The sequence below is a fragment of the Numida meleagris genome, chromosome 11 (genome assembly GCF_002078875.1).
Source record: "Numida meleagris isolate 19003 breed g44 Domestic line chromosome 11, NumMel1.0, whole genome shotgun sequence".
Taxonomy (NCBI): domain Eukaryota; kingdom Metazoa; phylum Chordata; class Aves; order Galliformes; family Numididae; genus Numida; species Numida meleagris.
Genome location: NC_034419.1, coordinates 1,328,948 through 1,352,316, shown reverse-complemented (window position 1 = coordinate 1,352,316; position 23,369 = coordinate 1,328,948). Strand labels below are relative to the sequence as shown.

General features: G+C 56.1%; 1 protein-coding gene across 2 annotated transcripts in view; it reads left to right on the top strand.

Moving 5' to 3' along the window:
* CACNA2D2 (calcium voltage-gated channel auxiliary subunit alpha2delta 2) overlaps positions 1 to 23,369 on the top strand; it is a 129,440-nt gene that overhangs the window by 93,816 nt on the left and 12,255 nt on the right. The window contains exons 4-17 of one of the 2 annotated variants that reach the window (XM_021409077.1): positions 5,983 to 6,042; positions 12,902 to 12,955; positions 16,714 to 16,852; positions 18,557 to 18,688; positions 18,770 to 18,827; positions 20,108 to 20,158; positions 20,237 to 20,336; positions 21,480 to 21,638; positions 21,763 to 21,870; positions 22,008 to 22,086; positions 22,252 to 22,301; positions 22,591 to 22,680; positions 22,773 to 22,841; positions 22,987 to 23,061. In XM_021409077.1, coding sequence (XP_021264752.1) covers positions 5,983 to 6,042; positions 12,902 to 12,955; positions 16,714 to 16,852; positions 18,557 to 18,688; positions 18,770 to 18,827; positions 20,108 to 20,158; positions 20,237 to 20,336; positions 21,480 to 21,638; positions 21,763 to 21,870; positions 22,008 to 22,086; positions 22,252 to 22,301; positions 22,591 to 22,680; positions 22,773 to 22,841; positions 22,987 to 23,061 — 1,224 coding nt within the window. Of the gene's footprint in view, positions 1 to 5,982; positions 6,043 to 12,901; positions 12,965 to 16,713; positions 16,853 to 18,556; positions 18,689 to 18,769; positions 18,828 to 20,107; positions 20,159 to 20,236; positions 20,337 to 21,479; positions 21,639 to 21,762; positions 21,871 to 22,007; positions 22,087 to 22,251; positions 22,302 to 22,590; positions 22,681 to 22,772; positions 22,842 to 22,986; positions 23,062 to 23,369 lie in introns of both variants that reach the window. The other variant, XM_021409076.1, reaches the window with a different exon arrangement.

Sequence of the window (23,369 nt, the reverse complement as noted above, 5' to 3'; positions counted from 1 at the left end):
GAGGCCAGCTCAGCCCCAGGCCCCGGTCCCAGGTCCAGCCCCAGTGCCAGCCCCAGGCCCAGTCCCATGCCCCAAGCACAGCCCCAGGCCCACCATGTGCTCAGATCCATCCCTGTCAGCCCATGGAGGAGCAGCTTGCCCTCAGGTTTCATCATCTACCTCCCAGCAGGGACCTCTCCTCAGGATCTATCCCTGTGGGGTGCCACAAAGCACTTCCATCCAACACTCTTCAGCCTCCTCCTCCTCCTCTCTCGGAGAAGCTCCTCCTTCCAGCTCTTCCCTTTGGCTGAGGCCAGGTAGATCACCTCCCTCCTCTCCAGCATCCTTCTCCTCTGACTTTCAGCATATGAGCCGAGATGTTGTGCCATAGAGCTATACTCCTCCAGCTCTATCAGCTCTTGGTGTCTTCTCCATTCCCTGCACCACACCTTCTCTGAGTCAACATCCTGGCTGAGCCCAGAAGGACCAAGGGAAGATGTATGATGACAGATTATTGGGCATCTTCATAGGTCACTGTGACAGTGTCCTGCTGAGGCAGAGACCACAGCACTGCTGCTGCCATGGCTTTGTGCCCTGCCAAGAGAATTGGGGAGCAGAGAATATTTTTATATTTTTCCTTTTTTTTTTTCTTTCTCTTTCCTCTTTTTTTTTCCTTTCCTAAAGATTGAGTATAATCAGAGCTAATCAGAAAATTATGAGCTGTCTGATTGCTGATTAGATTCCTAATGTTAATATAGTCAAGAAGCCTCTCTTAGCGTTGTATTTTAAGAGAAGAGTAAAAATAACGTCTTAGGAGAGAGTCAGAGCTGCTGGAACAGCAGGGAAGCCAGCGCTGGCTGAAGCAGAGGAGAAGAAATCCAGGCCAGCAGAAAGAGCCATGACCAGGCATGCAGGAGCGAGTAGTGCTGCTCAGTGCCATCACTGCTGACCTTTTTTATGTGGGTTTCATGAGAGTCCCATGCTATAAGTCTGGCCACCTATTTCTAAGGTTTTTGCAGCTCCCCAGTGTCCCTGGCCTGCTCCCCCAGTGTCTCTGTGCTGCTCTTTGATGTCCTCAGGCTGTGCCCCAATGTCCCCAGGCTGCTCCTCAGTGTCCCCAGGCTGCTCTCCAGTGTCTCCATGCTGCTCTCTGGTGTCCTCTGGCTGTTCCCCAGTAAGACTGGCCCGTGGGGACCACTCTGCCAAGGCTCACTTCAGAAAGCTGCTGCATGCTGTGGCTTAGAAGCTGAGCTGGGCTTGTGCCCTGCAAACCAGGCTGCCAGCTGGGCACAGGGCTGAGATGCCCTGTGGGATGTTAGTGAGCACAGAGGGGACGTTCTCCAGGATGCTGGAGGAACTCCTTGTCCAATTCAGGCTGCTTGTACTTGGCTGAGCAGTTGCAAAAATCTTAGGGCAAGTCGAATTGGATGGGGGTGCTGCATCCCAGATGGAATCATAGAATCATTGAGGTTGAAAAAGACTCATGAGATCATCACATTCAACCATCAAATAGCACTGCCAGGTCCACCACTAAACCACGTCCCTTAGTGCTACCCCCATGTGTCTCTGAAATACCTCCAGGGCTGGGGACTCCGCCCTAGACATCCCATCCCAGTGCCTGACCACCCGCTCTGTGCAGAAATTCTTCCCAACATCCCATCTAAACCTGCTCTGGTGCAACCCAAGGCCATTTCCTCCCTCCCTGTCACTTAGCCAGCTCAAAGGAGTGGGGGCCCTGCTGCTCCCCACCTTCCTGCCCTTACAGCTTCCCTCTCCAGCACCTGCGTGTTTGTCCTTCCCAGCTGCACAGCAGGCATTGCATTTGCATACACCGATGCTCCCCTTAATAAGCTGCTCTCCATTCACTCTGCATTTGGCTTTGATCTGTCCTGGTGGTGGTGCTATAGAATGGGCTATATGCCGTATTTATCCCCCATTGTCACTGCTTAATAACTTAGTATAACGTTATCACAGTAATTGTTACATTTTTTTGCTAAGTTCTGTTTTGTTCTTAGCAAGCAAAAATAACAGGAAACGGTGACAGGAGGAAGAGGTTGGCAGCAGTCCTCTCCAATTGCTGAGCTGGAAGTTGTATATCAGAAAAAATTTATTCTCAGAAAGAGTGGTGAGGTATTGGAACAGGCTGCCCAGGCAGGTGGTGGAGTCACCATCCCTGGAGGTGTTCAAGAAAAGGTTAGATGTTGCAATGGGGGACATGGGTAGTGGGCATGGTGGAGATGGGGTGGTGGTTGGACTAGGTGATCTTAGTGATCTTTTCCAGCCTTAATTATTCTATGATTCTGCAATAACAGCAGAGAGGTCTGCAGCCTGCATCTGGGATGCTTCTGGTTCTGGGCCTTCAGAAGCATCCGCTGGAAGGGACAGCTTTGAAATAACATTTCTTTTTAAAACATTCATCACCAGGACTGTGCCCCTGCGGCTCTGACTGCTCCCCTGACTTCTGCCAAGCCCCGTGGAAAGGTCGTTGGGGTGGGCATCTGTGGGTGCCAAGCCACTTGCACAGCCCGCGTGGTGGGCAGGCGAGTGCAGGTGTAGGGGCTGAGTTTTGGGGCACTGCAGCACCTAAGGATTCGGGGACACATTTGAGCCTGACATGGAGCGGCAGCACTGGCAGGAGCCTGGCATCATCTCTGCATCTCTCTGGGTTAGGCACACAGCATCGCACCGGGTGTGGGCAGCTCCCCAACATTTGTCAGCGTCTCTGAGCTCATGGTCCCAGCCCTACAGCTGAGCCCTGAGAGTGAAGTGCACAGAGGTGCAAGGCAGGGAGGGGCCCTCTGGGTCGGCAAGGGGGAAGGCACGCACCTAAATGAGTTTTTTCCTGTAACACATGTCCTGACCTTTTTTAAAAAATGAAATCTATTTTATTAATTTTTTTTTTCTTTTTATCACATTCAGCCGTGCAACATTTAAGATACGACTGTGGAAAAGGTCAAGAAATGTGTAGTTGTTGAAATCTTGTTCCAGCTGATGGCTTTTCCCTTCGGGGAGCTCTCCCGCTCCTTCTCCTCCCCCAGCCTGGTCTTTAAACAGCAAGTGTCAGGCCGCCCTGCTCCCTGGGTGTAGCAGCGAGGCGGATGGAGGGAAGGCTCCCGCAGTCCCAGCAGTGGTGCTGCAGGACAAGGCCTGGGGCACATTTCAGGCAAAATGAATAAAGACCCCAAAGAGGGGTGGGTGGCTGCACGCTGTGTCCTTTTCCCTGGCCCAAGCTGCTCTTTGTGAAGCGGGAATGGCAGGCTGGTGAAGGAGAGGGAGGAGGAGCTGCTCTCATTACCCCAGCAGGGTGTCCCACTACCATATCCCACAACCTGGCTCCGTCCCTCGAGGTGCCGGGGAGGACAAGGGCACAGCTGTCATTCAGGTGGCTGCTGGGTTTGTAGGACATGCCATTCCCTTCTCTGTGTGGTCTCAGCACACTTTTCACCCTCCTTTCGTGCTTGTCCCTGGGTGTGGATTTTTCTGGCGTGATGGGAATGCCACCGTCACCAGTGCTTGGGCAGTCAGACTCCAGAAGCTTTTGCTTACGTTTCCCTGGTGTAAATTCCTAATAATGGACTTTCAAACGCGGCGCACAGCGCTGCAAATGTTTGTGATTTCACTTTGTTTGCAAACTGCTTAATTGGCTGCTCGGCACAAACAGAAAACTCTCGCAATTATTTTGAAAATGCCTCAAAATCCTCAGCACGGTTTAACCAGATGCAGGATGTCAGCAGGCTGACGGCAGCTACAGGCAGTGTGGTGTGCTGGCTGTCCTTCCGCACTCGCCAAGCCAAATACTTCCACTTGTGTGCAGTACAGCCTGGTTCTGGCAGTCGGAGTCCACCCAAAAAGCCTCCGGTGTCATCTCAAACACAGCCCAGCCAATCCATAGCACGTGCCTTAAGACAAACCCACTGCAGATGTGGCTCCATCGCTTTCTAGCCCTAGGAATGAGAGAGATCCGGGCTGAAGAGGAGGAGAGATGGGTTCTGGCCACTCCTTTCCCTCCCAGCACAGCCCGTGCCGTGTGGCTGAAAGAGTTATTGGCAAACAAGTTAGCGCTCTGATAGAAAAATGCTGCGGCGCTTTGTGAAGCCGCTCCGTGATCAATACCCGGCCGTGGCTAAGCCTGCTGCCGACTGGATTTCAGATGCCAGCTGCTGGGGTAATAAGAGCCCTGGGATCAACTGTCTCGGAGATTATTACAGGATGAGATGCTTCGCTGCTTTACAGTGTTTGCTGAAGATTTATATTCCCTGTGTGCATATAAGGGGGTTGTCTCCTTTCATCGCTGCCCAACAACCCTGGGCATGTGCAGCTGCTGCATTTTGCCCCATCGCTGCGTTGCTGCGTTGCAGTGACGGGGTGAAACGCGGCATCTGCACGTGCCCTTAATGCTCTGTGGTGAAGCAAAGCTGGAATAGCTTCCCAGGGCTCCCTTGGTTGGAGGACGGGAGCACCACACTGAATGCAGAAGTGGTGGGGGCCGTGCAGTGCCTTCCACTCCCTGCACGCAGCGCGGCTGGAGATGAAATGATTGATCCGCAGCGCTTGTAAAATAATGGTTTAATCGTTATTAAGGATTAGAAATAATCCCTGAGCTGTATCGATCCCAATCTCATTATTCATGATGAACTCATTGCGCACAGATGGGGATGCCCTGCAGCCCATTGCCATCACCACACTCCATCCTCCCCGGGGCGCGTGCCACCCTGCTGCCACCACCCCCATCCCTATAATGCACTGGTTATCCAAAGAAGAACAGAACATCTGGGCTTCTTTTCTTAAAAACAAAGTTTTGTCCGGATTGACTTTGACAAATTGACATTTTCCAGAGGAAAAATACATTCCATTGAAGTGCCTGTAGTGGGTGCAGCAGTCACCGAGTGCACCATTTGCAACACTCCAGGCACTTCTCGCGAGGCAATGAATAGTTAAAGATGTCCATAAATCTTCCCTGGGCATGCAATAAACAAACACACTCTTATCAAGTATAGAAAAATGCATATTTCATCACTGCTGCCTTAAATATGGCTCGGAATAAATGCTTGCCCTTAATCAGCCATCTCAGTGTATAAGCAGAGCACGGAGTGACTGGGTGGGGTGCGGGATTTGGGCCGCAGCTCTGCTAACACCAGCCCCCCCAAGGGCAAAACTGCCCCAAAAGTGAGCAGTCCTTTGGCTTTTATGTTTGTTATCTCTGATCTTCTCACAGCGACCCGGGCAGGATGAGTTTCACTGCAACACCCCATGGATTGCTGAACTCCCAACAGATGCCAGCTGTGAAAAGCAGGCACTTAGGCTTGGAAATCAAAATTTCAAGAAATAGGAAAACATTAAAGGAGAAAGTTTTGACCAGCGCGGGCTGAGATAGTGCTGTGATGGAATACTCGTCTCCGTACAGCCGATAAGAACAAGCCGTGCTGTCCCCGTGGGAAGATGTACGATGGCGCTGCCCGCTCGGTGCTCGCAGCTCTTTGATGTGCGTGGTGCCCGGCCGAGGCGCTGAGCTGCGGGCACACTGCGCCTGGTGTGAGCTGGGGGCACTACGGGCTGGCGGTGCGGGACCCTCGTGTTCCCATCACGCTTCCGTCAGAGGAGTGGGTGCCTGGGGACATCGGCAGTGACACGTCTCGACTGGCTGCATCCCCACAATGCTGAGCTCTCCAGGGAGCCTTCCTGGGATGCGACAGCCTTGACAGCCTCATGGCCAATTAACACTGTGCAATTAGCCTCGTTAGAGGCTGCCTCCGCCTGGGAGCCTCTCACTGCAGGGAGAGGGCTGTGGGCTCCTGGCTGCAGACTCCTGGCCAGTTGCCCTCCAACAGCACTGGTGTATGCAGAGGGGCTCAGTGCTGCTAAGCACCCAGCGAGGGGATGGATGCTGTGGGCACAGGGAGGAGCCCCATGGAGCTGCTCTCAGCTCTGCCTGCAGCTGGGGCCAGCCGTGGTGTGGGCACTACCTGGCTCTATACTCACTCTCTCCTCTTGCTGTCTTTGCAGAGGCTGGCCAACGCGGCGGAGAAGTTCCAGAAGGCCCACCACTGGCAGGACAACATCCGGGTAAGGCTCCAGCTCACCCCAGCCACATGCCCTAGGGACACACGCTGTGACACGCCTGTCCCCTCTCTGCTCCCCATCCTTCAGCTCCTCCCTCCTTGCCCTTAGCTCCCCATCCATATGGCACATGGACAAATCCATTCTGAGCTTGTCTGCAGTGGGGTGGGAGCGAGCGGAGCGGGAAGGCTGAGGCAAGTGAGGGTTTGGATCCTTGCTGAAGGGTTTCTTGGGGTTTCAGGATTGGTTTTTCAGGGCAGGCACTGGGCAAGGGCAGTGGCTCACGTGCCCAAGGCACCTGACAGCAGTGCCAGGCTGCTGCCGGGGAAGGAGCGAGTCTCGGCTGGGAGAGGGAAGATGTTGTTTTAATGATTGCATTTGACTTTGTAATTATGGCAGTGATAACGCTCAGCAGGAATCTGAAGTGTTCTGCCTGGAAATGCTCTCAAATTCTAACAATAATACAAAAGGAAGGAAGGATTGTTTTCCTTCCAGTGCAAATGGATCCTGCAGTACAAAAATCAGAGTCCACCAGCCCCTTCCTTGGGGCCAGCCAGATCCTGCCCTGCCCTGCCACCAGGAGCCCCCTGTGGTGGTTGAGGGGACAGCCTGGAGACAGCCCCACCTCTGTGAGCGTCCCTTGGAGTGCAAGCATCACTGGCCCCAGGCTGGCAGCCCCTGGGCTCCACATGCAACTGGTGCTGTCCCACAGCGGTGGCCTCTCCTGTTCCTCACTGTCCCCATTCCTGAGGCAGTGGCTTGGCTCAGGGTGAGCCCTGGCCCTAGGTGATATCACCTCTGAGCTGCCTGCCCCTGTGACACGTCCTTCTGTATGATGAGCCCCACACATGGACCCAGTGGCATTTACCTCAGAGGAAACTCTCCTCCAGCGCTGGCCAGCTGGTCCCTGTGCACTGCTGTCCCAGCTCTGCTCCTGCCCGTGTCCACCTGCAAGGAGGGGCTGGCCACCTTGCAGCTCTTGGCTGCTAAATGGGGTGGTCAGGGTGCTCCGCTGGACATGCAAATGGAAGTGGAGATGGAAGGAGAGGCTGTGAAGGAGAGAACAGAAGCTGAAGCAAATCCTGCTTCTATACACCCTCTTGCCCTGGGTGATGGTCATCAAACACAGATAAACGTGGAGAGGAAGATGAAGGAGCAGCAGAAGACAAAGCAAGATGCTGAGCCATGCTTGCCAGGTGATGGGCACTCCCAGCCTGTCCCTGCCCTGCCAGCATCTGTGTCCGGCTGACACCTGTGCGTGATGGGCTTCCAGGGGCCTTCAGCAGTGCACCTGCTCAGCTGCAGTGCATTGGGAGCACTGGTCCTGCACAGAGCAGCAGCTCAGGAGCAGTCTGTCCGGCAGGGAGAATGCAGTTCAGGGAAAGGAGAGCTGGGTGAGGGTAGCCACGTCCATTTCCTCTGCCTTCCCTTCACCAAAAGAAGCAGTTTTGCTTGTGGAAGGTGGAGTGGACCCGCTGGCTGTGCCATCCGGCAGACAGCTGTCACCGGTACCGATGGTCACCAAGAGCTTACTGCGAGTCACTGTCACCTCTTCCCCAGAGACGAGTGGAGGAGGTCTCAGGAGGACAGCGAGGTTTTGTCCCCGCAGCAGTGGGGCATGGCAGGACGTGAGCCCTGAAGGAAAACCCTCCCTGCACCTCTCCCTGCAGCAGCTCTGTGGGTTCAGCCCAGGTTTCCTCCCTTTGCTGTGCCTCAGCCCAAAATCACTTTCTCCCTTTCCAGAGCCTTCTTCAGGGGCCGGGGGGGCCAGTCCTGGTTCTATTCAATGTGCCAGGAGCAGCTGTGGTGCTGGAAACTTTTGGCTCATTTTGCCATTCGTGGCACAAACCTTTCAGAAACTCACTTGCATCGAAAAAATATTTTTAACAGCGCCGTTTGCTACCACTTCATCAAGGTAATTAGGAGCGAGTCACCTGGAAACAGTGCGCGGCCATGCGTCACCGCGCAGCTTTATCAGGACGGCGCAGAACTGGGTGGGATGCTGCCGGGATGCAGGGGCCACGCTGCCAAGTGCAGCTGCCACCTCCTGCTTGTGCCGCCCGTGGGGACGTGCTGGTCCCACCGCCAGAGCCAGGTGCCAAGGACCACAGCAGTGCCCGCAGCATCACCGCGCTCCTCCCTCCCGCTGGCCGCTGGTCATCCTGGCCGCAGCTCTCCCTTCCTCTCGCCGCGTGTCATTTTGTAACCTCGAGCTGGAGTTTATGACAGATTGCACCGAGCGTGGTTATTTTTGTGTTTCCATCTGAATGCGCGACGGCAGATGCTGAGTGTTTGCAATGCATTAGTGCTAATGGCAGGACCATTAAACATTAGAGTCGCTCACTGCAGATGGGTTGCTATGGAGGTTCAGGGGAAAATGAAACAGGAGCAGGAGCGAGGACGGCTGCGAGGCCGCTCCCAGCGATCACACAGCACTGATCTCTGCCTGGAAAGTTTCTTCTCCCTCACCAGCACTGGGGTTTTTGGTTCCCATGCCACACGCCGGCAGTACTTTCCTTCCTGGGTGGCACTGGAAGTGTCTCCGCTCCGCACCGTGCACCACCCATGTAGTCCTGCCCTGTCCTCCATTTCGTGCTCTCACACACCTCATCCATTCCAGGGCCATGTCCCGCAGAGGCTGCCCTCCCCACGATGCACAGAGGCTGTTTGGGTCCGAGCAGCAGAACAGCTGCCCCTGCTCCCATTGCCTTGCCAGCCTTCCCTGGGAGATGTTTCTGGTCCCCAGGTGCACAGCCAGGTCCCCATGGAGTCTGTATGGGACATGCCTGCTGCTCTCTGTCAGAGCTCTGGGCTCTGTCCCACACAGAGGGGCATGGAGCAATGTCCCCAGGCGCTGTCCCTGTGCTCCAGGTGTCCCCAGCCCTGTCCCCAGCAGCACCAAGCTGCTGCACACCAGCTGCCATGCCCTGCTAGCCACGTAGCTCAGACAAGAGCCAGGTGCAAAGCACGGCCGTAGGAACACCGGCACATCACCCAGCAACTGACTTTCCCTGCTCCTCCATCCTCACCTCCCTGTTATTCCACTGTGTAAGCCCATGCCGTGGGGTCCCCAGGCGACATGGCAGTGCAGGGACCACAGCCAGCTCTGCAGGATGGTGACGAAGTGCAGCCTGCACAGCACATGTCAGGGCATGGCGTTGCTGGGCGGCAGAGCTCTTTGTCCCTTTAAGGGACACTTAGGCACTGCGGGGACCCATTCCCACATTTATGTGCGCTTGGCAGGATTATATAAATTGCCTTTAAAAGTTGACTTCTTTATAAGCCATTTTCTGCTTCATAAAATGTTTATTACTGTTGTTTTTCTCCCGGTTCCTCTTCCTCGTTGCACTGTTCCCTGCTATGCAGGGAAGCTCCCCTCTGCCATAGGTTTTGGGTGCAAAGCACTTCCCTCTGGGCCCCATCCCAAAGGTGGGGAAATCGTCCTTTGGCAGTAACCCTTCCCGGAGCTTGGTGCATGTCAGCACAGCACTCGCGTTTCTGTTTTGTTCCTGCATCTGAGCACATGTATTATGGGATGGCCCCCGCAGCCAGCCGTACTGCCCATTGCAATGGCCGTATTTCCAGAGCAGATTCATGTGTTGTGCCACAGTGTGCCGTGCCATGGCACAGAGGTGGCACAGGGAGCCCGGGCTGCCCTCCATCGATAACTCCCACCTGCAAACATGGAAGCCAATAACAAAGCCCGGATAATTTCAAGCTCCATTAGAAATGAAACTCAGGGGAAAACGGGAGCACTGCTTGCCAAATGGAGAAGGACAGAATGAATCGCCAAGGTTTCACTCGTTGGGTAATGGCAGAACAGCCCAGCATGGCGGTGGGAAGGCGGTGATGGGCGCACGGTGACAGGGCTGCAGCAATGGGAGCAGGGCCGTGGGAGTGCAGCAGTGGGGCTGGGGCTGGCTGTCCCCTGCCCCTCTCTGCAGCCATGCAGGGCTGCACCAGCCTCTGTGGTCAGAGCATCTTCAGAAGGGCAAGTGCGAGTTCCTTATCCCCGTTTCATTTTTCTCCTCCTTTAATTACAGATCCTACTTATCGGTGGAGAACAGAAAGATCGTCGCTGTAACCTTGCACTTGCCCTTGTAGAAGGCTTACCTAAAAAGTTAGAAAATAAAATCAAATACTCTAATTTGCAGTCGTCTTGCCATTTCAAACCCAGTTTTCATTACAGCACAGAAAGTGCATTGAAGCTGTGTTTATAACCCCCTTTTAGATAACAAATCACATTTTCTTTTGGCTGGCGAGTGTGTAGAATTGATATTTTTTTTTCAGTTTAATGGGTTTGTGTGTTCAGGAATGATCTCCATCAACTGAGAGTCTTTATTGTGTTTGATATAATGTCAGCTTTCATTACGCTCTGAGAATTACTGTGTTAAAGCACCAACCTTGCTGTAGAGCCATTCTGGACGAAAGTAGAACAAGAAAATCATTCACAAAAACCATGGGGCCGTGCCATTCGCTCTTAGGAGAAGCAGATGTGCCTCTGGGGCCAGCGAGGACGGACGGGGCGAAGGTGCCATGGGCATCTGTGCTGTCCCCCCACCCCAGGTGTGGGTGCCACCAGCACAAAGCATCGGCTCAGTTAGGTGAGGGAGGTGCTGACAGGTCACTTAAATATTCCCCCAGCTCTGTCAGTGAGGTGGAAGGAGGAAATTGCTTTTTTTTTTTAAAAAAAAAAAAAAAGATGCCGAGGCAGATGATGATGCTGTCCTTGGCGGGACTGCTGCGTGCATGGAGCGGTGTTTATGGCGTGTTCTGCTTCATCCTATGGGGTGGGATTCATCCCGACACACAGCTGTGGGTCATCCTGCATCCCCACACACTGCGCCTGGGCCTTCCCAAGGGCTGGAGACCCCAAGGTGCGCGCTCAGGTGCTGGCAGCACTGATGTGCCCAGGTTGCCACATGCTGAGGTGCCAGCAGGGTGCCATCCCTATCCCACGGCTCCATCCTCCCCATGTTCTGATCCCACTGGACTGCAGCGCCGCCAGCAGAGCTGACCTTTCTGATGTCATTTGTAGTTGCTGGAATTGTTAAAAACAAAAATATATTTCAGTGCCTGCAGAGGCTGAGGAAGGCCCAGGGGGGACACAGGGGGCTGAGGACCCCAGGGGGGGTGCTGGCATGGGGCAGCCCCATTCAGGAGAGGACTCCAGAATGGAAGGGCCTGGTGCCAGTGGCTTCACCAGCTTTTGCGGATTGCTCTGTGATTGAGCTTAACCGCCAGGGTAATTTCCATGTGCCCGAGGACTAAAATAACCCTGTGCTTCTCTGGTGATGATGCTTACAGTGCTGTCACACAGCTGCCACACTGAAGTACTTAGCGTCACACCAAGGAGCAGCATCCAGTGCCTACCAGTTCAAACCAGTGCCCACCAGTTCACGGCAGTGCTCCCCCAGTTCAAAGCAGCACTCACCACTTCAAACCAGTGCGCACCAGTTCAAAGCGGCAAGTGCTTCTGCACAGGTTCATTTCCAAGAGCCGAGGGCAATGCTGAGAGGGGCTCTCACTCCCAAACCCCTCAACATCCCCACCCACTCATTTTCTCTATTGGCATTTATTCAGTAGGACCGCAGAAATACCAGTGCTATTTACACAGCCCCTGTGCTTGATTGGGTCACAGGGGGAGGAAGCAAGGATCAGGTGAAGAGAACAAGCATGGCTTTAAGAGCAAATGCAAGGGAGAGGAAACTGCACCACTCCCTGCTCCCCTTCTGAGACCCCCGTGTGGGGCCGTGATGTTGTCCCATGTGTCCCCTGCTCAGACGTCACCCATGGCCTGGAGCAGGGAGAGGCTGAGAGTGGTTGCTGGTGTGGTCACGTCCCTGTTCCCATGCACCAGAGGGGGATGGAGCTTTTTGGAGGAGCCGATGGAAGATAAAATGAATAACAAAGGCCCTTCTGGCTGGCTGTTGTTAGTCACACTCACTTCTGATTAAAGCTCATTAAACATGAAATTAGCTCGTTTGTGTTATGGGTCTCCGGGGGCTCCTCTCACCACGAGGTGCAGATGGCCGGGGGAGTGGTGCCGGCGTGGGGTAGGGCCGTGCAGGGAGGGTGCATCCAGGGGCGATTCATTATTTTTCCCTTTCCTTGTTGTGAACCCTTCAGCATCTCACAACAAATCACAGATAATTAATAAGTACATTCCCTTGATGACCAGGCTTTCTCGTAACAAAAATTGGAAGGCGCTGCGTTGAGTGCTTCGCTCCCCTCTATCAGCGTTTCCTTATCGCCAGAGCTGGGGGGGCTGTGGAGGGGACGTGGGACCCCCCCCGTGGGCCATCCCCACGCCATGGGACAGGGCGCAGTGACAGCCATGTGGGGGGTGCCACCACTGTGCCTGCCTGCATCGCCGCATGCACGTGAGAGCCCTGAGCACCCTTTAATTCCCCCCTGTGCTGGGAGATGAGATGCTGTTGTGACAGTGTGATGGCTGGCTGCATCGCCTGCCTCTCTCCGAGTGCTATCAGCTGCCTTGCGCCCTAGCACGCAGGGAGAGGGATCTGAGCAGACCTTTCTGCATAAATAGCTTCCAAACACCCCAAATTATGGATGCAAAGCGAGGATGCTGCTCACTGTTCCACCCATGCAGGCAGGGACAGCCACCTCGCTGCCTGGCTGTGCCACAGCTCTGCACTGCAACTGCGGCATCCTGGGCACGGGGAGACACTGCAGCCTGGTGTCACCCCCTGGGTGACTGGCAGCAATGTGGGCTGTGCATGGTGAGAGTCTGTGTCCCAGTGCTGCGGTATGGGGAGGGGTACAGGGAAGTGGGGGCAGAGTTGGGGACCCCCAGGTCCCCCCATCCATGCCTGGCCCTAATGCTGCTCTGCTCTCTCTGCAGGAGGAGGACATCGAGTACTACGACTCCAAGGCGGACACGGAATTCGTGAGTGCTGTGAGTACTGTGAGTGCCGTCCCTTTGCACCGTTGGGCGCACGCGTATCCCTGTGACCCGTCCCCATCCTCAGCTACACCACAGTGACATCCAGCCCTGATCCTGCTGGGCAGGTCCCTGTGCTGCTGCTGAAGTTTCTAAAATTAAAGCCAGCATCTGAAATTCAAATGAAGAGCAAATCTTTAATTAGCGACTGAAGCTAATTCTTTGCCCTCTCCTAGCGCAGCCATCCTGTGATTTCTGACACTCAGGGTTTCAAATCCGCACCGACAGTCCCCAGGGGACTGCCTTCACCCCGTGTCACACTGAGCTGGTGGCACACAGGGAGCTTTGTGCCACAGCCCAGGGCAGGGCTCTGCCATCCCTGCAGGTGGGGACAGGCACGGGGCAGGACGCTGCCCACACTGCCAGCAGCAGTCTCGCTCTAATGCCATCACTTCCACCCAGCGTCACCCTGGCAAATTTAATTCTGGCAGAAATAATGGAGGGAAAAGAAGGTGATGTTGAAATAAAGAAGGGGGGAGATGATACCAGCGGGTCTGAACCACACTAAATAGCGGTCTTTCTGTCTTTTCTTTTATTTTGCTTCAATTTTTATATTTAAATTGAGCAGGATCTCGCTGAAATGAAGTTGGTTCTGATAGACAATGCCTATTCAGTGTAACCGGGACTTATTCACCAGCCTCATACTGGGTTTAAGGAGGGAAAGAAAGAAATGAGCTTCCTTTTCATTCTGCTTGCACTCGGCTCTGCTATCTCCCTAAGCAGATTTTGGATTTCAGAGTGGGCTTTAGCAGCTGGGCCGCCAGCACGTGTTCCTGGGGGACCACAGGGCTCTGTGTGTGTCTGCAGGAGCTGTGCTCCCCGCTCCCTGCCAGCAAGGGATGGGGAGTTCATCCTCGGAGACGCACTCAGAGCAGCACCCGCTCTTGGCTGGGTGTCACAGGCAGAGCACAGAAGTGAAGAGGTTTCCAGCTGTTGTTCTGCATGTGCCGGGGGATGGTGGTGAATTCAGGGCTGGGACCAGGATGTGCAGGGCTGCTTCAATCTCCCAGGGAATGGTTTCCCAGGCTGTGAAGTGGGATTTAGCTGTGGCTGCAGAGATCATAGAATCATAGAGTCGTTTGAGTTGGAAGGGACCACTGAAGGCCATCTGGTCTCATCCCCCTGCAATGAACAGGGAGACCCACAGCTCCATCAGGTGCTCAGAGCCCCATCCAGCCTGGCCTCAGATGTCGCTAGGGATGGGGCAGCCACCACCTCTCTGAGGGACAGATGCCCCCATGGCACAGCAGTGTCAGCCGTTGGAGATATCCTTGTCCTCATCCCTGCAGGTCTGGTCCCCACAGTGCCTCCGAGGGCAAAGCCAGGTGCCACAACAGCCCCACCACGAGGTGACAGGGCTGGAGAGGGTCTTTGCTAGGGACACTCAGATGGCCCAGAGTCATTCCCACACTGAGAGATGCAGGTTTTGCACCAGCTGAACTTATCCATGAGCCAGATTCTGTGCTTCCAGCTTCACAAAAGGCACGGAAAAGCAATTAGGAGTCAGATTGTTTCCTCTCATCATCCTCCAAACAGAATGTTTTCATTTCTGCACTGCAATCCGGTCTGCTGGTGTGAACAGATGCAGGGCTGCAAAGGCAGAGGAGGTAGGGCAGGGGGAGAACTGCTCACCCTAAATTGTTTCGCTCCCACTGCAGCCCCAAACACCTCTCCCGGATCTGTGGGGACACATGGCCACATCCTGTCCCACAGCCCAGGGACATGTCACCGTTCTGCCACCAGCACTTGCCACCCAGCGCCTTGGCAGGGGGGAGGAGGGAGGGGGAGCGGCCCTGAAATGTCAGCAGCAGATGAAAGGGGTTGGAAAATTTAATCTTCCAACTTCCTCGACTCATGTGGCATTTGGATTGCCTCCCGATAAGCTATCAGCCTGAGAAGTTTCTTTCTTTTGCCTTTTTTCTTTTTTTTTTTTCCCTTTTTTCTTCCCCCTTCTTCTCTCCTCTGGCTGGTAATTCAAAAAATAAATGGTCTAGAAAGATCTCCAAACAGTACCTTTGGCAAAGATTTAAAAAAAAAAATAAAGCAGGGGGCGAGGGGAGGCAGCTGGAGAGGCTGATTGTTATTTATAGCCGTGCTGCTCGGAGCAGGAGCGTGGCTGCAGAGCTGCTGCGTTCCAGGAAAGGCTCAGGGCTGGGAGAGGGAGAAGGGCGTTCCGCCGGGCTGGGCTCTCCTCACAGAGTGCGACCCTGAGTGCATGGGTGGGATGGAGGCAGGTGGGGGCACCTGGGGGCACTGAGCCCGCCGGGAGCCGCGATGTCACCGAGTGTTTGTCACTGGGCTGACATGTCCCCAGCCATCGTTAGCGGCTCGTTCCCATGGAGATGCACTGAGAGGAGCTCCAAGGGGCAGCGCACCAAAGCAAGCCACGGGGACGCGGTTGACCTCCCAGCCGGCTGGTGAGAGCTCTCCGTGGTGCTGAAGCAATACGTGTGGGTAACGCTGATGCATGGCCAAGAACAGACTCTAAACGAGGTATCCAGATCTGTAGCATCTCTTTAGGCTGCATCAGATGTACAGTAAAATTTCTGAGATACAGTAGATGCTTTGGAGTTCTTTTGAAATGCAAAGGTGAGAAATGCTGCGCAATCTGGCCAGGGACACACCAAGGTGCACTCAGAGAAAGTGATATAAGCCCTGAATCGTTCCCTCCCACGCTCCAACAGCAGCTCCAGCACCGGTTCCATGTGGTGTTCCTGCTCCTGTCCCTACTCACGGTCCCTCTGTCCCCCAGCTGGCCACGATGGCTCCAAGTGGCTGCAGTGGGAGGCGGTGACCCCACGCCAGGGAGCTCCCAGCCGAGCCGGGAGCTGTGTGGGTAAGGGATGACAGCAGCTGGGTGGCATCAGCTCACTGTGGGGCTGCTCGCTGTACAAGTGTCGGTGATGCACAAGGCCTTCCGTGGACCCACAGTGTTGTGTTTGTCCCTGAAATATTTGGACAGGAAAAGCCCACAGCTCCCAACCTTGGGGAATGCCAGTCAGCCCCTGAGAGGTGGGTGACAGAGGGAAATGCACAGCGTAATCTGGATTTCCATCCCAGCGACACTGCACCAGGGAGGCAGAGCTATCCCTGCCTGCGGCCAGGCTCCTGCAGCCGTAATTGGGTTCAGCATCTTTCGGGCAGCCCTGTGGCCGGCGCAGTGCTGCAGCGCGCTCACACTGCCGACACATCTGCTGGAATTAAAACCGAACCCTTCACAGCAATCCTGTTACTCTCCCGAGCTGTGGCGAATGGCTTCGCCACCCTCACAATGTCAGGGCAATGTCACCGCCACGTCTCCTCCCTCCCTCCGCAAGCCCGGCCCCGCTTCTGTCCCACAGGTGCAAGCAGCTGGGCTGGGCACAGGGCACGTCCCCTACGCAGGGCTCAGGGCTGGGTGCCGGCACTGGGGGTGGGGGGAGAGCACGATCCAGCAGTAGGGGATTTGCCATCTCTCTGCCATAATTAAATATTGTTTGCATTGCTTATTGACAAAGCGCTGAGCTGCGCTCGGTTTTAATTTGTTCTTTGATAGTTGCCTCTTGCTGCTAATTGATTTTCAAGGATTTTTTTTGCCCAGGTGGGTTTTTTGTCTGGCTTCAGCCCGGTGGTGCTACCAAACCCCTAGGCCATGCTAAGCAGAGTTGGGGCTGGCGGGCAGGGGGTGGCTGGAGGTACCAGGGCACATCCCACTGACTCCACTCTCTCCCCAGGATGATCCCGATGGGGAAGAGATTGAGCGGGAGAAGTCCAACTCCCTAAAGCTGGAGTTCACTGATGATGCCAACTTCAAGACCAAGGTTAACTACTCGTATGCTGCCGTGCAGATCCCCACTGACATCTACAAAGGCTGTGAGTGCCCCAACCTGCCCGGCTCCGTGCCCCCGGGTCCTCACCAGGCACAGAGTGGCTTTCCCTGGGGTGCACACTGGGTTTGGGATGCTTTGAGTGAGTTTATGGAGGGGTAGGAAGGGCAGGTAAAATCCTGAAGGAAGGCAGTGGAAGGCCATTGTGGGATGATGGGGGGATGTTCAGCCCCACAGCAGTGCCCTGCAGGATGCTCTGGAGAGCATGGTCCTGGGGCTGGGCAAGGTGAGAGTGGTAGGCACTGAGGAGGAAAGAGGATGGATAAATGGACAGATGGACGGATGGGTGCGTGGGTGGACATATGGACAGATGAACAGATGGACAGATAGGTGGATGGATGGATGGGTGGATGGACAGATGGGTGGATGAACAGAAGGATGGACAGGTGGATGGATGAACAGGTAGATGGACAACGAGGTGTGTGCTGGAAGAGCAGGATGTGCCACACCAGCTTGTGGTCCTGGGCCGGGCTGACGTCCCCTTTAGGGAGGTGACAGTTCCTGAGCAGCCAGAGCCCTCCCAGCTCTCCTGGTTGCAGCGGCACACGGTGGCAGTCCATCTGACACATGGTGACAGTCGGTCTGCATTTCCCTCTAGTGGCTGCTCTGCAAAGAGCGGGCACTGCTGCCGGCTAGATTCCATCCATGAGCTGCATCCAGGCCCAGGCACTGCTGCTGAGGGCCCCGACCCCCACACAGCCCCACACCCCCTGCCACTCTCACTCACTGGCACTTGGCAAGGGCTCCTGGGCAAGGTGACAAGGACAGAACTCTTGCTCCTTTCCTGCACACGCAGTGCCGCGTTGGTGGAACAAATTCACCGCATCAGCATCGCCGGATTAGAAATTGCAATTAGTTTTATTACCCGGCCAGCACAGGCCAAGCAGCTCATGAGACAAATCATGAGAGCAGAGAGAGGCAGAGCGGGCTGGGGGAAGCGTTCTTTGCTCCAAACCCCAGTGCAGTGCTGGTGCCATGTGGCAGCACAGCCATCGCCCTGCTGGGGACTGGGCTGGGGACAGTCCACAGAGCACATCCCCATGCACTGATTAAAACCCTGAGAAGCCACCCTCTGCCGTCACCCCTGGCTACACACACAAATGACATCCTATATGTGTTTTATTTACAGTGCCACTTTTAATTAAAGCCACAATCGCTCACTGGTGGGGCGGGGATGGGGATGGGGACGAGGTGGGGACAGGGACAGGGACAGGGACAGGGACACACTGCTGCACGCCACAGAGTGCTGAGCCCTGCGCTGCCCCAGGGCAGGGCTTAGTAACCTGTCACCCAGGGGTGGCAGCCCTCACTGTCACCAGGGGGACAGGAGGTGTCCTGGCTGTGTTGGTGCACTGCAGGGCCCCGCTGCCATCAGGGTGTCAGGAGGGTCCCTGTGCCCATGGGGACACACCGCTGTCCCCGCATGCTGTCAGCCCCGTTTGATTAACTACGAGCTGGGGCTGCCGGGAGCTTATCTGCTGCTTTAATAGCTGAATAATTTAAAACCTCTGTTTGTCGGCATCTTAATTGCTTCAGTGTCAGGTGTGGGGGCCAGCGGGAACACGGAGTGGGGCCTGGTGCAGCCACAAGGCTCCTGGGGAAGGGGCAGGAGGGACGTGGTGTGCCATGTGCCCTGCTGTCCCCTCTGGGACGCCGGTGTCCCCACCACTGCCCGATCTGTGCCTTGCAGCCACCGTGATCCTCAACGAGCTGAACTGGACGCAGGCACTGGAGGACGTCTTCATTGAGAACCGCAAGGAAGACCCCTCCCTGCTCTGGCAGGTCTTCGGCAGTGCCACCGGCGTCACCCGCTACTACCCTGGTGTGTGACACGGGCAGCCCCCTGTCCCCAGGTCCTCCTGTCCGCAGGTCCCCCTTGCTCACCACCTGCCTTTCCCCACAGCCACCCCATGGAGAGCCCCCAACAAGATCGACCTGTATGACGTGCGCAGACGGCCCTGGTAAGGGGGCAGTGGCTGGGGTGTGACAGCAAGGGCCCCCCGTCCCCTGTGCCCCCTCCCTGCTGCCCCCGGCACGCTGGGCTCCAGGGCTGCGAGCAGCCAGCTCTGTCCAATTTTCATTTCACACATCGTTGGCGTTGGAAAATGGATACAATAACACAGGCAGGGGCAGCCAGGCTGCGGCTTTCAGCTCCCGCTCCCTCCCCTCCTCCAGCACTGGGGAGGTGGGGGGTTGGGGGTGGGGAGGAGATAAGCCCTCAGATCTCAATGGCATAGGTAGAGATGCCCCCTCACTGATTCCATGTAGCGTTCGCGCAGCAAACAGGGATCCAGAAGGACAGCGAGATCAGTGCAAAGGCAGTGCCAGCACCACGGTGCCTAAGTGCTGGCTGCAGGCTGCACTGAGCCACACGTTGCACTGGGTATGATGGAGTCACTCCCCATTAGCCCGGGTAGACGTGCTCATTCAGCAGCACTAATTAGCGCTCTGCTCCCTCGATGGTGCCCATGTGTGCCCCAGCATCCCTGGCAACTCCATCCCCAGAGCCCCCTGTGGGGCACAGCAGAACCCCTTGTCCCCATGTCCCCAGCCCTGCCACCAGCCTCTCCAGGGACAGGCAGGGCCACCGGATGGCCACAGCTGCCAGTGCCGCTTGCTTTCCTTCCCCTCCCTTGACAAATGGCCCTATTAAATAAAGCCTTTTCCTGTGGAGCCCTGGGTATTAATCTGAGTGGGACACTGGAGACAAATGCACTGCCACAACCCATTACGGGCAGCATCTCAGTTCCCAGGGAGCGGGCGGGGGGAACAAGCCGAGCCCCCAACCCAGTGGCAGCGCCAGGTTTGGGTTGAGGCAGGGGAAGAGCCATCCCCATGCTCTGTAGGGCCATGCCGTGGGGCTGGGGCCAAGCCAGATGCCTCTGCACAGCCTGGGTGCATCCGTGGGGCGAGGAAGCGCTCCTGATTGTTTTGGGGGGTGGGGGGGATGATTTACACGCCGTTATTATTTCGGAGCTAAAAATAACCTCATCAGCCCGGCCTTTGAAGCTTCCAGGGGGGTAAATAGCATTTTAATATGGATGCATGTGTCAGCACAATCAGCACGCGGAAAAGGGCCGCGATGATGGAGGAGTTTAGCATTTAGAGCTCGTTAGGCTGACGCGGCGGCAGGTTGGCCGTGCCTCTCCACGTGCCCACCTGGTGGGGCCACAGCATCAATACAGCCAGAGACCCCCAGCACGGCTCCTGCCACGCACTGATCCCGCTCTGTGCCCCGCAGGTACATCCAGGGTGCTTCATCCCCAAAGGACATGGTCATCATCGTGGATGTGTGAGTAGAACGGGTGGGCAGTGGGCACCCCACATCCCCCCACCCCGCACCGAGCACCCAGTCCCCTCTCTGTGGCAGGAGCGGCAGTGTGAGTGGCCTCACCCTCAAGCTGATGAAGACCTCGGTCCATGAGATGCTGGACACGCTCTCGGATGATGACTACGTCAACGTGGCCTCGGTGAGCCCTGCTCTTGTTTCTTTTACAAGAAATCCTCAAAAGCCAGTGTTGGCTGCTGCTGGGCGGCTCAAGGCCGGCTCAAGGACAGCCACAGCCCTGCAGCTGGTTGGATCCTGCTCTGCCAGGCTGAGCCCTGCCCCACACACCTCGAGGGGTCCTGGACCTCTGGGGAACTCTGGGCACGCAGTGGCCATCAGCCCAGGGACGTTGTGCCCCTGGGGGCTGCCTAGGTGCAAGCAAAGCCAGAGGGAGCCATGGCATTACTGGTGGCTGATGGCTTTGGTTTGCATGACAGTGCCATCAGTCTGTGACATAGCACAGTGTGGTGGCCATGCATGGAGACAAGCTGGGCTGCTAGCAGCCTCTTCCACCCCCTGCCTGGCCATGACCGCGCCGACGCTCGTTAGCACGTCTGGCACCTCTGCCGCATCACTGCTCCCCTAATGCAGTCCCTGCTGCCAGGAAACGGAGCAGGAGCAGAAGGCAGCACCTGCTCTTGCTGCCCCTATGCACGGCTCAGCACAGCTCAGCTCAGCACGGCACGCATGTTCCCTCACCTCCTGTGCACACCCAGGTGCTCCAGACACTTACCAGAACACCAATTATAGGATTTGTTCCATCACCTTAATTTCCTGTTCACTTGCTGGCATGCAGCACACTGCAGAGGCAACAGGATGTGCTCATTTTGGGGATAGCCTGGGCTGCTCCCCATTGCCCGTTGACCCATTGGGTGTAGGGTGCTGGCCAAGGGTGCACTACCTGGGCTGGAAATGCCAAAGCCAGAGACCTGATCTCCATAACAGCAAACTGATTTCCCAAAGCACCAAGCGAACTCACCCAGGTTGAGATCACACCAGTGTCCCCAGTTTCCCAGTGTCCCTGTGCCAGTGGGTTTTAGAACCACAGAGTCATGGAATCATAGTCATGGAACCATAGAATCATGGAACCATGGAATCACAGAACCACAGAATCATGGAATCACGGAACCACAGAATCATGGAACCATAGAAATCACGGAATCATGAAATCATTTGAGTTGGATTATCTGGTCCAAATCCTCTGCAATGAACAGAGTGTATGTGCTGCTGGGGCTGCCTTTGGTTCCCCTTCCCAAGACCCTCCACCCTCTCTCCTCTCTCCCAGTTCAACGAAAAGGCAAAGCCAGTGTCGTGCTTCAAGCACCTGGTGCAGGCCAACATCCGCAACAAGAAGGTCTTCAAGGAGGACGTGCAGGGCATGGTGGCCAAGGGCACGACTGACTACAAGGCTGGCTTTGAGTACGCCTTCGACCAGCTGCAGAATGTGAGCCGGGGCTGCGCCCATGGGTACTGGGGGCCCTCTGAGAGGCACCCATGTGTGCTGGGGTTCAACATCCCTCTCCCTGTGTGCCATATCTCACCTCACATGCCATCCCTCTGCCTCGCAGTCCAACATCACGCGTGCCAACTGCAACAAGATGATCATGATGTTCACGGACGGTGGCGAGGACCGGGTGCAGGACGTCTTTGAGAAGTACAACTGGCCCAATAAGACGGTGAGCACTCCCAGCTGCCTGGCAATGAAGATGGGCTGGGGCTGGCGGGCTCTGAGCTCCGTGGGGATGGGGTCACAGGGCAAGCTTGGGGCCCCACAGTGGGGTCCATGTGCCCTGACAACCACGTCATGCTGCAGGTGCGTGTCTTTACCTTCTCTGTGGGACAGCACAACTATGACGTGACCCCGCTGCAGTGGATGGCCTGCGCCAACAAAGGTGAGCAGGGGCTGGTGCTGGGCACGCACAGGTGGCAGCACCCCCTGGGTATGTGGGGTCACTTGGCATGTGGGGACTGGCACTGGTGCTGGCAGCACGGGCAGGCAGTGGGACAAATGCTGCTGAACACTGGCTCTCTACCTGCATCTCTCTTTCCTTTCCGAGGTTACTACTTTGAAATCCCCTCTATCGGCGCCATCCGCATCAACACGCAGGTGAGCGGGGTGCTGACACACAGCAGCAGGCAGAGCCACCCTCTGGGGCACCCCAAAAAGCTGCCTGCCCCCAAGACGCCATGGTGCTGTTGGAATAAGTCCTCTGCAGCACCCCCTGCCCCTTTCCCTCACCGTGTGGGGTGTCACTACATCCCCTTGGGGACAGCTGGTCCCTCACGGGGTCCCACGCTGGCACCACAACAGCCCCACTTTGGGATTCCATTCCACACATGCACAGGGCAGGAGCATGCAGGAGGTGCCTGTGCCCCATGTCATGTTGTCCCTGCAGGAGTACCTGGATGTGCTGGGCAGGCCCATGGTGCTGGCTGGGAACCGCGCCAAGCAGGTGCAGTGGACCAACGTCTACCAGGATGCACTGGTGAGGACACCCGCCCCACATGGCCCCGATGCGGTGTGACAGCTGAGTGCCACCACGGGGCTGGGTGATACCTTCCTTCTGTGCTGCTGCAGGGGCTGGGGCTGGTGGTGACAGGCACGCTGCCGGTGTTCAACCTGACAGAGGACAACAGTGACAGGAAGGTAGGAGCACTCCTGGGGTCCTGTCCCCTCCGTGGAGTGGAGTGAGCACAGCTGCAGGGAGCACCCGTGATTGCTGCCTGGAGAGTTTGGCCCTGGGTGTGGGTCCAGCCTCACACTGACACTGCTGCCCTGTGCTGCCTTCCAGAACCAGCTCATCCTGGGCGTGATGGGGATCGACGTGGCACTGAACGACATCAAGAAGCTGACACCACGATACAATGTGCGTGGGGGGCTCTGGCCCCATCTGCCCCAGGCCCAGGGTCTGGTACCACAGTGTGGTAATGAGCGCGGTGTGGGCACCTCCAACAGGGCAGCAGAGCAGTGCCTGTGGTGGCAGGCATCTGGCACTTAGGGACACAGAGCAGAGCCAATTGCAGGGACAGTGGGTAACGGTCCAGAATACAATATCCAGAGTCAAGGAGAGGGGAAAAATCACTGGATTCTGTTGCACCTGCACGCTTTGCATTCCAGGGCTCTGCAAAAGGGGGAGCTGAACTTTGGGGGTTGGAGAGGAAACACAAGCCTTGA